Source organism: Acanthochromis polyacanthus, chromosome 20 (assembly GCF_021347895.1).
Source record: "Acanthochromis polyacanthus isolate Apoly-LR-REF ecotype Palm Island chromosome 20, KAUST_Apoly_ChrSc, whole genome shotgun sequence".
NCBI classification, from domain to species: Eukaryota; Metazoa; Chordata; class Actinopteri; family Pomacentridae; genus Acanthochromis; species Acanthochromis polyacanthus.
The window spans coordinates 5,722,713-5,737,767 of NC_067132.1; the positions used below are offsets into that span (position 1 = coordinate 5,722,713).

Consider the following 15,055-nt stretch of genomic DNA (forward strand, 5'->3'; position numbering starts at 1 on the left):
CAGTAGGTGATTTATAGTGTTTTAACAGCTCTACTATCTACTCTCACATCACCAACCAACACAACGGGGATGCAAATTAGAAGTTGACCAGGGATGGGAGGAATTATGGCCTCTGAGCTGTGCAGGAAGTATTGAATTTACCTGAAAGTAACTTACACATGGAGAAGGACAGTAAATAGAAATAAGTAGAGAGCTAAAATGTACCATAACGTGGATAAGAAACTCAGAGCAGTAGCGAGGTATGATATGAGCAATATGCAAGATTTATAAAGACAGCAGGGAAACATTAGGAAACTTCTGACTGAGCTTTGGCAGCAAATGGCAAAAGCAGCAGATTAAAATGTGAGCTTGTCTCTAAAGTATGACAGGATACACTTACAAAACAGTGGAAATAAGTCAATAATCTAAGCCTGCCTCCACTAGAAATGCAGCTGAGGTGAATTAAGGCCACTGTTTGAAAATAATCCACACTCATGGAAAGGCAAAGCAAAACACATCTATACAATACTGGTAAACAAGAAAACAAATCTGACAGTGACGGGATTCACACACCCGGCCCGTCACAGTTATGGATTAGCACAACCTCTGCTGTTCTGCACACAATAGGTGATCTAAATATGTTTTTCCACCACAGAGGATTACATGTAGTGTGCACGAGAAGCAGGCTGACAGTGAACGGGTGCACGGCTGTGGATGGAGCTATGAATTCACCTTTCCTTCTGCTCATTTTCATGTGAAGTTTTAAACTTTTTCTAGGCTCCCATCTTGGACTAAGCTAACCGTTAGCTGACTTTTCACGTAAACATGCGACGTCCCGTTGCTTCGCCGCAGCGTATCCCAGTTCATCTTCAAGGCATGTGCAGCACTTTTCACATAATTTGCAGATACAATCATTTCTCTGAGGCAGAGCTGCACTGAAGGCAGAAATAACCTCACTGGTTGGTATACACCTCAGTTCAGAAAGCACAGCGATCAAGCACAGTTTCCATTCCACATGTACGGTTTGCGTTTGCTTGGGTTTTGCTGTTTCTCGGTCGGTGATCTCAGATTCAAGCTGGTATTGTTTTTCCCACATTAATCCACATTTGACTTTTATTTGACTTCATTATAAGGCAGGGGTGTCCAACATGAGGCCCGTGGTCCAAAAGTGGTCCTCCAGAGGGTCCAATCCGGTCCTCAGAGTGTAAAAATTACATAGAAGACTTTAACTGCAGATTGTAAATTAGTAAAACTATAAATTTAAAATCATTTCTAGACCATGACAAGTTGTTTGGATCAGAAAGTAAAATACTAGATTGTTCTTTTGTCATTTTGTGTCTCATTTTTGTAATATTTTTGTCTTGTTTCTGTGACTTTTTTTCTGAATTTGTCTCGTGTTTTGTTGTTTTGTGTCTCGTTTTTGTCGTTTTGTGTTTCCTTTTTGTCTTCCTGGTGTTTATTGTCTTATTTTTGTCTTTTTGTGTTTTGTTTTATTCATTGTTTTGTGTGTTTATTGTGTCTTTTTGTGTTATTCTGTCAAATTTGTGTTGTCTACTTTCTTGTTTTGTTTCTCGCTTTTGTCATTTGTGTAATGTTTTTGTTTTGCTTCATGTCGTTTGTCTCTTTTTTGTTGTTTTATGTCTCGTTTTTATCATTATGTGTCTCATTTTTGCAATATTTTGTCTACGTGTATCTTAAAATCCTCCATGGTTCAGCTCCAGGTGTCTAAATGTTGTGTTCCTTTGTAGACACTCTGTGATCTGGAAGTTGTAATGAGGAAATGATGAACTGAGGATGAATGTGGATGAAAGTGAACTTATTTTTCTTAACAAATTTCAGGTTGTTCATACTGTTTTGTAAAAAGATGATTCCTTAAATGTGAACATTTGTGACACTCCTGTTATAATGCATCTATATTTTAAGCATTTTTTCATTGGTTTAAGTTCTGCTAGCACAGACTTGAGCATCATTAAGTTAAGCACATAATAACTCAGATAAAAGAGGAGGTAGCTTTTTAAATGTTATTAAATGTTATTCTCTTGCTAGTCACATAAAAAACAACACAACTCAGTTAAACCTCTGACTGATTATTGATTAGAAGTCACTATTAAAACCATCTGTTTAAACTTTAGATCTTTAAGCTATCTGGGATGTCAGTGAGTTAAACTGTTAGTCTGCTGAACGTCTTTGGTCATGAAATTCCACGATCAAGAATCAATGCCCTGCTGGTTTCAGTTAAACTCAACTAATGAGGTTACATCTGCCTCCAATGCAGATATCTTCACACACTCTGTCTTAAAAGAGTCAACAGTGATTCAGTAAATCGCCTCCTCCACGTCAAAAGCAGCCTCTGCCATGCTCCCCTGTCCTCACACGTTGGGTCCTTTGCTGTAATGTTCCCTGAGGTTGTAGGTCTGATAACACATGGAGACATCACACACCCCCGGAAGCCCTGGGTTGCCACGTTTACCGGGATCTCCCGGTGGTCCTGGTTTCCCTGGAATCCCCTGGTTGCCTGGATGGCCGATTCCATCGAAGCCGCGGGGCCCTTGAATCCCTACAATGATACAGGAAGAGAGAATAGAGAGGATGTCACTGGTACTCTGTCTCATTTATAGGTAGAAAATCTAAACATCCATTTGGTTAGATCACAGTTCTTAGGAAGCTAAAAAAAATCAACAGATAAATTACATCCGCTCTCACTGTGAATGCTGAGGTATTGGACCAACTGGCCCACATGTCGGCTGGGATGTTAGCACTGAAAACTAAGTTCAAACCAGGTCCAGCCACATTTTTATTAAAAATCTAACACTACAAACATCTTTCATGCATTTATGTTCAGGTCAGAACATCATGGTTAGAAACAGCTACAGCTCCTTAAAACGGCTGAATGACTGAGACATTTCAGACAGCAGACTGATAGTGGGCTTCCTATTAACTGTACCTGGCTGTCCAGGTGGTCCAGGAGGTCCATGGAAGCCCTCCCCTTTGCTGCCTTTGAATCCTCTTGGTCCCACATCACCTGTGGACATAACATCCCTGGGTTAAAAAGCAGAAATAAAGTATGTTTCAGACTGAAGGGATGAAACAGAAGGTGATCTACTTAAAGCCATCCCTGTGGTTGACAGATTAGTCATTGGACACACAAACTATGACATCAACACAACACTTTGTATACAATGCCAGAGGCGTTGCTGCAGTCTTCACCAAAATGATCGGTGTAGCTGCTATGAAAAATATCGACATTGCTAGAATAGAAACAGGACAGGGAATGTCTAGGAGCTACGTGATTCAAAAACACTTTGCAGTTTTTATGAAGAACATCTCGTCTTTTCCAACTGTTGCAGCAACCTTCCTTCATGACTTCAAGCCGAAAAAACTTAGATATACACACGTGGACAAAATTGTTGGTACCCCTCAGTTAAAGAAGGAAAAACCCACAATTCTCACTGAAATCACTTGAAACTCACAAAAGTAACAATAAATAAAAATTTATTGAAAATTAAATAATCAAAATCAGCCATCACTTTTGAATTGTTGATTAACATAATTATTTAAAAAAACAAACTAATGAAACAGGCCTGGACAAAAATGATGGTACCTCTATAAAAGATTGAAAACTATTTGACCAGAGTGACATGATTAACTCAGGTGTGTCATTTAATTGACATCACAGGTGTTTCCAAACTCATAATCAGTCAGTCTGCCTATTTAAAGGGAGACAAGTAGTCACCCTGCTGTTTGGTGAAAAGGTGTGTACCACACTGAACATGGACAACAGAAAGCGAAGGAGAGAATTGTCCCAGGACATCCGAAAAAAAATGATAGACAAACATCTTAAAGGTAAAGGCTATAAGACCATCTCTAAACAGCTTGAAGTTCCTGTGACAACAGTGGCTCATATTATTCAGAAGTTCAAGACCCACGGGACAGTAGCCAACCTCCCTGGACGTGGCCGCAAGAGGAAAATTGATGACAAATTGAAGAGACGGATCGTTGGAATTGTATCCAAAGAGCCCAGAGCAACCTCCAAAGAAATTAAAGGTGAACTCCAAGGCCAAGGTACATCAGTGTCAGATCGCACCATTCGTCGTTGTTTGAGCCAAAGTGGACTTCATGGGAGACGACCAAGGAGGACACCACTGCTGAAAAAAACTCATAAAAAAGCCAGACTGGAATTTGCAAAAATGCATGTTGACAAGCCACAAAGCTTCTGGGAGAATGTCCTTTGGACAGATGAGACCAAACTGGAGCTTTTTGGTAAGGCACATCAACTCTATGTTCATAGACTCAAAAACCAAGCATACGAAGAAAAGAACACTGTCCCTACGGTGAAACATGGAGGAGGCTCAGTAATGTTTTGGGGCTGCTTTGCTGCATCTGGCACAGGGTGTCTTGAAAGTGTGCAAGGTACGATGAAATCTGAAGACTATCAAGGCATTCTGGAGAGAAATGTGCTGCCTAGTGTCAGAAAGCTTGGTCTCAGTCGCAGGTCATGGGTCTTCCAACAGGACAACGATCCAAAACACACAGCCAAAACACCCAAGAATGGCTGAGAGAAAAGCGTTGGACTATTCTAAAGTGGCCTTCTATGAGCCCAGATCTGAATCCCATTGAACATATGTGGAAGGAGCTGAAACATGCCATTTGGAGAAGACACCCATCAAACCTGAGACAACTGGAGCTGTTTGCTCATGAGGAGTGGGCCAAAATACCTGTTGACAGCTGCAGAACGCTCATTGACAAATACAGAAATCGTTTAATTGCAGTGATTGCCTCAAAAGGTTGTGCAACAAAATATTAAGTTATGGGTACCATCATTTTTGTCCAGCCCTATTTCATTAGTTTGTTTTTTTAAATAATTATGTTAATCAACAATTCAAAAGTGATGGCTGATTTTGATTATTTAATTTTCAATAAATTTTTATTTATTGTTACTTTTGTGAGTTTCAAGTGATTTCAGTGAGAATTGTGGGTTTTTCCTTCTTTAACTGAGGGGTACCAACAATTTTGTCCACGTGTGTAACTCTACTAATGTACTTCCTCTAGAACAGGGGTGTCCAACATGAGGCCCGTGGTCCAAAAGTGGTCCACCAGAGGGTCCAATCCGGCCCTCAGAGTGTAAAAATTACATAGAAGACATTAACTGCAGATTGTAAATTAGTAAAACTATAAATTTAAAATAATTTTAGAACATGATAAGTTGTTTTCATCATGAAGTAAAATACTAGATTTCTCATTGTTCTTTTGTCATTTTGTGTTTAATTTTTGTAATGTTTTGTCTTGTTTTTGTCGTTGTTTTTTTTTGGTCTGACTCTTGTCTTCTTGTGTTTTTGTCATTTTGTGTTTGATTTCCACCCTGCAGGTTCTGGTAAGAACACCAGGACATAAAACGGACACGTCCCACTGCCATTTGAAAGAGATTCCACCTTAAACTACCAGATTTAAAATCTGTTATGTCCAAGCCTGAATACTGTTAAACACAACCTGACAATCCCATAGTCCTTCAGGCAACACAACATGAACCATCAGATGAATTTTTAGTTCAGTATTCCTGGATCTGTTGACACAGTGATGCTTCATGCTAAATGCCAACACACTGACAGTGCTTATACTGGGTATAATGTTCACCATGTTAGTGTAGTGTGCTCACATGCTAACTTTCATTAAGACGTACAAAGGAAACCTGAGGATGACGTGGACGTTTTAGGCAGAATTCCAACTCTGAGTGGATGGCGTTAGATGGAAAGTCAGGGGATCGCCTCATGACACACCAGAACCTCACTGTGGCTCCAAAGAGTCAGTCAGAAGAAAATAACAACATCCAGATTGAATTTCATGGCAATCCAAATAATATTTAGGAGATACTTGGTGTAACCCAAAGTGTTTGACCCTCTGACAGACCAGCCAATCCCCAAAGTCATTACTAGAACTGTATGAAGTTGCCAGGAGGCTGTTAGAGTAACACTATTCCTAAAGATCTGAAATATCCTCGTATTAAACACTACCCAGTGTCTGTTTTCTGATTCATAAAGAACCCAACCACACTGAAAACAAATTTTAATAAAGTAAGTACACATTGATATCTGGACTGTTCTCCCAACAAAGTATGAGGTTTAAGCCCTTGTAGCTTTTATCTCTCAGCTCCATTTGATCAGTGGTTCCAGAAGCAGCAACAGAACAGTTATTTCTCCCAGAAAGCCTAAACAAGTATTCCAGTGATTAGTTTTGTAAAGCCATGAAGTTGTAATATTGATAAATAGAGAAAGTCAGTGTAGCAGAGGCTCCTAGTGTTGGGTTCTGGTGCTCCTACAGAGGATCCAGAATATTTGTCTTTCATCAGACCCTCCAGTGCCTGGAACTTTTCCACATCCTTCAAATTCCATAGTCCCAGTTTGTAAAGCAGGCTTTAAATAACACTGAAAATGTCAAAGGGATGCCATCTGGATTCCTCAGCGTTGAGAGCCTCCAACGGAAGCAGAAGACATTACAGAGCTGATATCAGAGCCTGAGCAGCCCTGTGCATGACGTTAAAACTTTAGGCTGATCATTTCATTTTGCTACAGTTCCATCCGGTTAGCCAGCTGTTATTGACACTAATGACTTTACCTTTACATGTGTTTTGGCATGTCTGCATCCATGAAACTACATGTAGGACAGACAATTCAATTCAATTTTATTTATATAGCGCCAACTACAGTCAAATTGTCTCAAGACGCTTTACAGAACCCATATGCCTGACCCCCAGAGCAAGCCCAAAGGAGACAGTGGCAAGAAAACACCCCTTTAAAAGGGAAGAAAACACCCCTTTAAAAGGGAAGAAAACACCCCTTTAACAGGGAAGAAGAAACCAATGTGTTCTCTTCCCTCAGTATTTTCAGCTAGCCTGACGCCTCCAACGCCGCTGCTCTCCTGACCTGAATGAACATCAGACCCAGCGGTGGAGTGGAATCGTCCACAGCTGATTAGCCACTCTCCATCCTGAAGTGGTGATAAATCACAGACAGCTCATTGAGAGGGGTTTGCAGTGTTTGCTGTCTTTTGCTCTGCTGACTTTCACTGATGTTTGTGTGTTTAATGATCTTGTTTTATGGGGTACAGTGAACATCAACACATCCAATTTGTTAGTCATTGACACTGTTTTGATTTTAATCGCTGATGAAGGCAGCAGTAAATTTTGTCCCAGCTCTTGCTCATGATGATGTGTTGTTATTTATTGCCTTGTTTTCATCGGGCTGAAGAGCCAGTTTGGAGGATTTTGTGGGCCAGACGCATCCTGTTGAAAGGGAGCATTGCCTATAGAGAACATAAAATGTGCTAAAGGTGTGGGTTATTCCCATGAAGACATGCTGTGTCATATCAAACCTTTAAGGCCTGCAGGACCCTGCATTCCAGGAGGTCCTGGGTAACCGGGAGCACCACTTCTACCAGGGTAGCCTGGGGTTCCCATGGAGCCTTTGGGTCCTGGTGCTCCTGGCTCACCTGGGGGTCCCTTCACACTCTGGCAGGGTTCACATCTGGATGGGGGAGCCAGGGTCTGGAGGAGAGCTGGGAGTTGGTCTGCAGGGACAGCCGGAATGCTGAGTCTCCCATCGGTATATGAAATATTACATCAGAACTGTTTCCATAACAGACTGAGAAGTCGTGTATATTTCTGTGTAACTCAAGCGTGTCCAACATGAGGCCCGTGGACCAAAAGTGGTCCTCCAGAGGGTCCAACATGAGGCCCGTGGACCAAAAGTGGTCCTCCAGAGGGTCCAACATGAGGCCCGTGGTCCAAAAGTGGTCCTCCAGAGGGTCCAATCCGGCCCTCAAAGTGTAAAAATTACAGAGAAGACATTAACTGCAGATTGTAAATTAGTAAAACTATAAATTTAAAATCATTTCTAGACCATGACAAGTTGTTTGGATCATAAAGTAAAACAATAGATTGATCATTGTACTTTTGTCATTTTGTGTCTAATTTTTGTAATATCTTGTCGTGTTTTTGTTGTTTTTTTGTCTGACTTGTTGTTTTTCTCTTGTTTTTGTAATTTTGTTTCCTTTTGTCACGCTTGCTTTTTGTCTTATTTTTCTCTGTGTGTTGCTTTATTCATTGTTTTGTGTATTATTTTGTGTTTTCTTGTCTGGCTTGTGTCGTTTGTCATTTTTGTCTCATTTTTGTCATTTGTCCATTTTCTTGGCGCTTTGTTCTCGTCGTCATTTTGTGTCTCATTTTTATCACACGTTGTCTAGTCTTTGATGTTTTTTGTCTTTTCTTGTCTGACTGTTGTTTGGATCATAACTAAGTGTTGTGTTCCTTTGTAGAGGACTACCTCTCTGTGATAACGTGGAAATGATGAACTGAGGCATATTGTTGCTGAAATTGAATTATTTCTCTGAAGAAACTTCAGGTTGTTTGTAATATTTTGTTAATTAATTGTGAACATTTGAAGAACATAGGTTTTTGCAGTGAAACAAAGGAAAAATGTGGAGTTTTATAGGTTAATGTGCTGTAGTTGAACTGAAGATCAACCTGGGCTGAGTGTGGGTGGTCCTTGAACTAAACTGAGTTTGACATCTCAGGTATAAATGTTCATCCTTTAAATGTGTCATCATGGAACTACCATGCAAGTTTATTTGCGTATTAATGTCTTGCAGCTTTATCTTTCTTTTCCTTCTTCAGTAGAGGCTTTACATTATTTCACCAAACTGATATTTGTCCATTCAGGGAAAGTGAGAGGTCCACACTGATGCTTATCGCTCTCACCGTTCTTAAACTGTCCAAACGACAGAAGGTGTGAGACGGTCACTGTGTCGACCATCTCACACCTTCTGTAAGCATCCACAGACCAATTATAGATGTACTATCATTGCTATTTCCTTTTGGGCACAGTGTGAGGGTGACAACACATCCGTAATTGTGGTGCAGCAATAGATGTTGCATTGTTTCCTTGCTAAGAATGGAATCTGTGCTGCACTTCCTGATTTTAAAAAACGTGTTCAGTGCATGTATTACGTCAGAAGCTGGTGTTTAAGCTAGAAATACTCTCAGTTCTAAGAAAACACAAGTTAAGATACTCGTTGCACAAGTAAAACTCACCTTAAAGTATCTCAGATGTATTAGAAAATAGCTGGCATGACTTCGCTAAGACCTACTTTCACCACCAATAGAATAAGAACGCCTGTATTTATATACAAACAAGCTTTATTACGGTAATAAACTGTCTACTTAAGGGCTCCTTTGCTGGGAACATCTTATTAATTTCCACCATTCTTGTTTACCATAATAAACCTCTAATGGACCTGCACTTCCTCTATTTCATTAAAATGTGGAGGACAGATTTACACGATCCAGGATAAGATCAAAAACAAGTGAGCTTCCTAGACGTTGAACACACGTTCATTAAATGTTCAGTTCAGTGATTCTTCTGTTTCCTTGGTCTACGGTAAGCATTCCTGCCATCACATTTAGCCGCTGCTCACATTATCTGGTCTAATGAGTTTGTTTAATCTGTGATTGTGAAGGGATTCTTTGACTTTACACTCTGACTGACTGTGTTGTGTCTTATGTGTTTTATTTGATCTTGTCAAGTTCTTTCCTTTGTTCAGTCTGATTTCTCGTGTGCTGGCTTTAAAGGTTGTCTTCATTTAACACCTAGTCCAAGGATGCCAAAGACTGAATATCAGCGGATCGACTGCACTGAAGTTAAAGCTAAACTATGTTGAATAATAAGGAAGAACAATCCTTCTAATGTGATTTTTTCTGGTGAGGCAGAGAACTTTCTGAACAGGCCTCGTAGCTACACTTCCTGTCTGCCACAAACAGTAGAAACAGTTAAAGCAGGGATGTCAAACTCTTTTTAGTCCAGGTTCCACATTCAGACCAATTGGATCTCCAGTGACCAGTTAAATCAGCATAGTAACCTGTAACTCCAAAATGTTCCTGTTTTAGTGCAAAAATGTTCACATTTAAGCAGTTATCTATTTACAAAACATCATGAAGAACCTGAAATTTGTTAAGAAAAATAAATTCATTCATTCATTTCTACATTACAACTTCCAGATCCCAAAGGACACAACACTTAGTCACCTGGAACTGAACCACAGAGGATTTTACTTTATGATCAAAACTACAAAAAAATAGACAAGAAACGACAAAAACCACACAAAATATTACAAAAACGAGACAGAAAATGACAAAAAAGTTAGAAAAATGACACAAATTAAAACAAAAAGAGCCAAAAAAAATTCAGTAAAAAGTCACAAAGCAACAAAAAAGTGGACAAAAACAAATCACAAAACATCAATTAAAGCAACACACAAAATGACAAAAATAAGACAAAAAACACAGGTGAGACAGAAAAACAACAAAAGTCAGACAAAAAAGAGAAAAAACCACGAAAACAGGACAAAATATTACAAAAAAGGAACACAAAATGACAAAAGCAAGAGAAAAAAGACCAAAAAGTCACAAAGCGACAAAAAATTGACAAAACGAGACAAAAAATATACAAATGACACAAACGAGACAAAAATGACAAAAAAGAAACACAAAACAAAAAAAACACGAGACAAATGACAAAAATTTGACAAAATATTACAAAAATGAGACACAAAATGATTTTTAAAAAAAGAACAATCCAGTATTTTACTTCATGATCTAAACAACTTGTCATGGTCTAGAAATGATTTTAAATTTATAGTTTTACTAATTTACGATCTGCAGTTAATGTCTTCTTTGGAGTTTTTACATTTGGAGGGCCGGATTGGACCCTCTGGAGGACCACTTTTGGACCACGGGCCTCATGTTGGACACCTCTGAGTTAGACGGTCAATGAAGCATTTAGCAGGTAAAGAGGCTGATATTCTCAGAGAACGTCTCTTATTGATTATTGACCTTTACAAAGGATGCCAGTGCAGGGCACAATAATTAAATATCTGGTCATACACACAGGTTTGAAGCACAATAATTATCTCTACACATATCCCACAGACTGGGCTGAAAAGAAGTTCTGTGTCCTGAGATACAGTTTCATCAACAGCTAAAGTGAACAAGAACAACACAGTGACTGGGATAAATACAGTTGTCGACTCCTGTTTGGTATAAAAACAGGAGGTTGATAATTTCACTCAGCAAAGGTAAATAACAAAAACTATCCATTATGTTTTGTGAAATCTAGTGTTACGCCACGCTTTTCCAGACAGCATAATCACTTAAATAGTCCAGCAGATTGATGCCACTTAGCTGTAATCACTGTAAAAGGCTGAAAGGTACTGAGTGAAATGTGTGACTGTGTGTGCAGCAGTTTGAGGCTGTAGCTTCAGCCTCTGGTTCACAGCAGTGACATAAAAACAAACATACTTACTACGTAGAACATCAGAGCAGAGCTTCAGAAGATGGTCATCTGAGGGAGGCTTGCCCTGGAACACACATTACACTTTGATTCAGCTGAATCCACACTGGGACTGGGAAAGCAGGCTCAACCTGTGATGAAGTATGCCTACAGGTTTACAGGATCTTCTCAACTTCATCTTCATGTAGCTGTGACGCTCTCATGACAAACACTGCTCCTCCAGCACAGCCATGAAATCAGTCAGTTTTCTTTCTTTTTCAAGGAGGAGCTGCTCAGGAGGTCCACTTACAGGTTTTCCAGGATATCCTGGTTGTCCCGGTTGTCCTGGCAGCCCGTCCTGGCCGGGAAAGCCCCTGGGACCAACAGCACCCATGTGACCCATGTCCCCCTTCTTCCCTTCAGGCCCCCTGTGGCCCTCATCGCCTGTCACTCCTTTCTGAAGCAACGGGAAGGATGACAGAAGACCTCATATTACAAAGAAACAAAGGTGAAGTTGAGGCTTGTTTGCAGTTTTCATGGAACTTGCTCTTCTCCAACCCTAACCCTTCTTGCCTCTACACTCATGGACGTACAGACTTCGTTCCTGCTCAGTGTGTGCTTACGACTGTTCCACTAGTTGTCAAGTTCATGAAGACTCTTCACCAACTTTTGCAAGACTTTTCAGCACCATAATGCACCTGTTCTGCAAGTCCACACATCTGCCCATGGCTCATAGGAGAACTGATGACTTACGGTTGTTCATAAACACCACCGTTCAAAAGTTTAGGGTGGCTTAGAAATGTCCCTATTGTTGAAAGAAAATCAATTTTTTCTTAAATGAAGATAACATTAAATGAATGATAAATCCAGCCAACCATATTTTTAAAATGTTTTTACTATATTTTTATTGTATTTTTACTTTATTTGTCTGTATTTCTTATTATATTTTAACTATATTTCACAATGTTTTACAATGATTTTGTATATTTTCACTGTATTTTAATTATATTTTTTACAATATTTTACTATATTTTTCTATATGTTTACTGTATTTTTACTGTGTTTCTACAATATTTTTACAGTATTTTTACTATGTTTCTACAATATTTTTACTGTATTTTTACTGTGTTTCTACTAGGTCTTAGGAGATTTTTACTGTGTTTTTACTATATTTTGTGAGAGTTTAACTATTTCTTACTATATTTTTACTGTATTTTAGTGTATTTTACTATGTTTCTACTATACTATATATATAAAATTGGGAGTTTTCATGGACAACATGAATCAGTTGAGTCTGTGAGGGTTTAGTGCTTGGGTTTAGTTTGGGATTGGGCCACTGAACGGAGTAGATGCAGAAATATGTGCGCCTGCAGTCTTCTTCCTGAAAAGGATGTGGGCAGCAGCAGCTCAGTTGGATTTATAACCACAGACAGTGAATGAGGCTGTTTGGAACTGGGCTAGAACCAGAGGTATTATATGCATGATAGAATTAATGATCCATGCAGGCTTTGGAGCTAAAACTTGAAAGAGACATTCTGGAAACATGTGAGACGTGCATTAACTTGTTAAAAGGGATAAAAATGTAAGAACTTTAAAGAGTTTGGAAATTCATGTCTTTTTCTCCCTTTCCAGAACCAATAAGCAAAGACAAAAACCTGCCAGAGATGGACTGAACCGTGTGGTTGTGTGTTCACATAATAGACTGCTGACCAAAGAGGTAAACTACCTCTTTGGTACGACCAGTGACCAAATACCACTAGTTTGGTGTAGGAAGTCAGTGTTTTTTTCTTGACAATATAATCTATCAGTAATGGCATAACCAGTTGATGACTGCAGTACAGCACACATTATTCCTCATGTTAATAGTGGTACTTTTAACACGTGACATTGCTATTGTGGCTCAGTTTGACTCTATGAGCTCTGGATGGAAACCATTAACTCCTGCAGAAGTCTTTGTCATGGTGACCCAAGAAATTGCCTCCTTAGATCACATTTTCTTTGTCAAACACAGCAGACAAGCAGCAGTATTACATCTTAGACAGTAAAATGATCCACCTGGTGGTGTGACCTGGTACTACAGGAGGTACTACTGCAATACACTTTCTAACATCAGTAGCAGTTAATGTAAGTCAATTTAATGATCAACAGAGCTTAGCCCTGTCAATAATGGATGGGATGTTATTAGAAACTGACAACTGATCATGAACTTTACTAGTTTGGGTTCTGTTTAGAGGACTACCTCCCTGTAGTATTTATCCTGCTATGCTAATGTTAGCAGCTCTGTCCTGCTTTCCTTTGGTTTGAGGAAGTTTAGAGTCCATCCAGTGTTACCTCTGTTGGTGTTGTCAAAGACATCACTTCACTTTAGAACTTTTTCTACTTGAAAATATGAGTGAGTATGTAAACTTAGCAGACACAATCATTCTACACAACAAACAACCAATGCTAGCTTGTTCTACCTGGTGACACACGTGAAACCATGGATATCCACAAAGGGCTTATTAAATAAGTCATTTTGAAACACTAAAAGTAAGCAGAAACAGCATGGTTAAACAACTCACAGAGCTGCATTAACCTATTAAGTCTTTTAAATTCATGCTATCGACAGTAGTTTGTGAATGTTTTTGTAAACCACTGTCTTAAATTATTATCATCTGGTTTTAAAGCATTACAAAGATGTAAAATTTTGTGTGCTCGAATGGAAGACTTGGCAAACAGTCAATTACAGCTACGTTTTCTGCTCCTTCACTGCTTTTTAACAGTGATCAAAAGTCATGCTAGTACAGTGTAGACTTGTATTAAATGATTTTCTACAAATGGGAGCGACTGAGGGAAGCTGCATCTCCATAAATTGGGATTCTGCAGACAGTACAGTAAGTGTTTGATATTTCAGATGTGTGCGCCTTTAGAAAAGAGTGCTTTTGTGATGTATATTTTCGCCCGGGGGGCCAGATTTCCCCAGGCCTGAAGGTATTGGCTCTGTAAGTCTTCTATAGCAGCCGTGCAGGCTTGACAGGGCTTCTCACTGTGCTGCAGAATAAGACAGAATGGATTATATCTAATACCGCAAAGTCTAATTCGACAAACCTCTCCTTTCCATCCCCTGGGTCCCACGTCGCCCTGACGGAAGAAAGAAAAGAGAGCAGGAAGGGTGGGGAGGAAAAAAGAGGAGGGAGAAATAGAGAAAGACAGTTAGAAAGTTGTGCTACATATCAAAGGCTGAGACAGTATGTCAGCGCTGCTCTGCATCGCTGATGCACAAACACTTTTTATAGCAAAACCGGTGACTTACAGAACACTTTAGATTGGTTATTGGAATGCATTCTCTGAAATATTTTCCTTTTTCTACTTTTAATGTGATTTTGTAAAAATGCATCTCTGGATGTAAGGCTTATTGTAGAATTAAGAAGTAGGATATATATCTGAGGCTCTGGGAGGGTTCCATTTTCTATCAAATCCTTCCTCATTTTGCTCCATTCCTCCTCCTGTCTGTCATTGGTGACTGATTCTTGCCATAAGGAAACAAATAAAGCAGTTCTACAGAGAATCTGCTTCCAGGACACTCAATCAGGATGCATCATATCAGCAGGCATTTATTAAGGCCTGACCTAAAGCATGATCTGCCATTTAAGGTGAAATGAAGCTCACAAAAGCTCCAGACTTCCACTACAACTCCGACACTCCAGAAGAACAAGAGCGTTGGTGTTCAGAGAAGTTCATGTGAGTGTCACCTGAGCTGAGGAGCAGCAGCTCTGTGCTCT

General features: G+C 39.5%; 1 protein-coding gene across 1 annotated transcript in view; it reads right to left on the minus strand.

Moving 5' to 3' along the window:
- Window positions 1-242: 242 nt before the first annotated feature.
- The window catches only part of si:dkey-225n22.4 (collagen alpha-1(XXI) chain), a 115,697-nt gene continuing 100,884 nt past the window's right edge, over window positions 243-15,055 (minus strand). Inside the window, exons 28-33 of the mRNA XM_051940349.1 lie at window positions 14,382-14,414; window positions 11,605-11,751; window positions 11,328-11,382; window positions 7,345-7,539; window positions 2,924-3,001; window positions 243-2,536 (exon numbers count right to left, since the gene is read on the minus strand). Coding sequence (XP_051796309.1) covers window positions 2,349-2,536; window positions 2,924-3,001; window positions 7,345-7,539; window positions 11,328-11,382; window positions 11,605-11,751; window positions 14,382-14,414 — 696 coding nt within the window. The 3' untranslated portion in view covers window positions 243-2,348. The remainder of the gene's footprint in view (window positions 2,537-2,923; window positions 3,002-7,344; window positions 7,540-11,327; window positions 11,383-11,604; window positions 11,752-14,381; window positions 14,415-15,055) is intronic.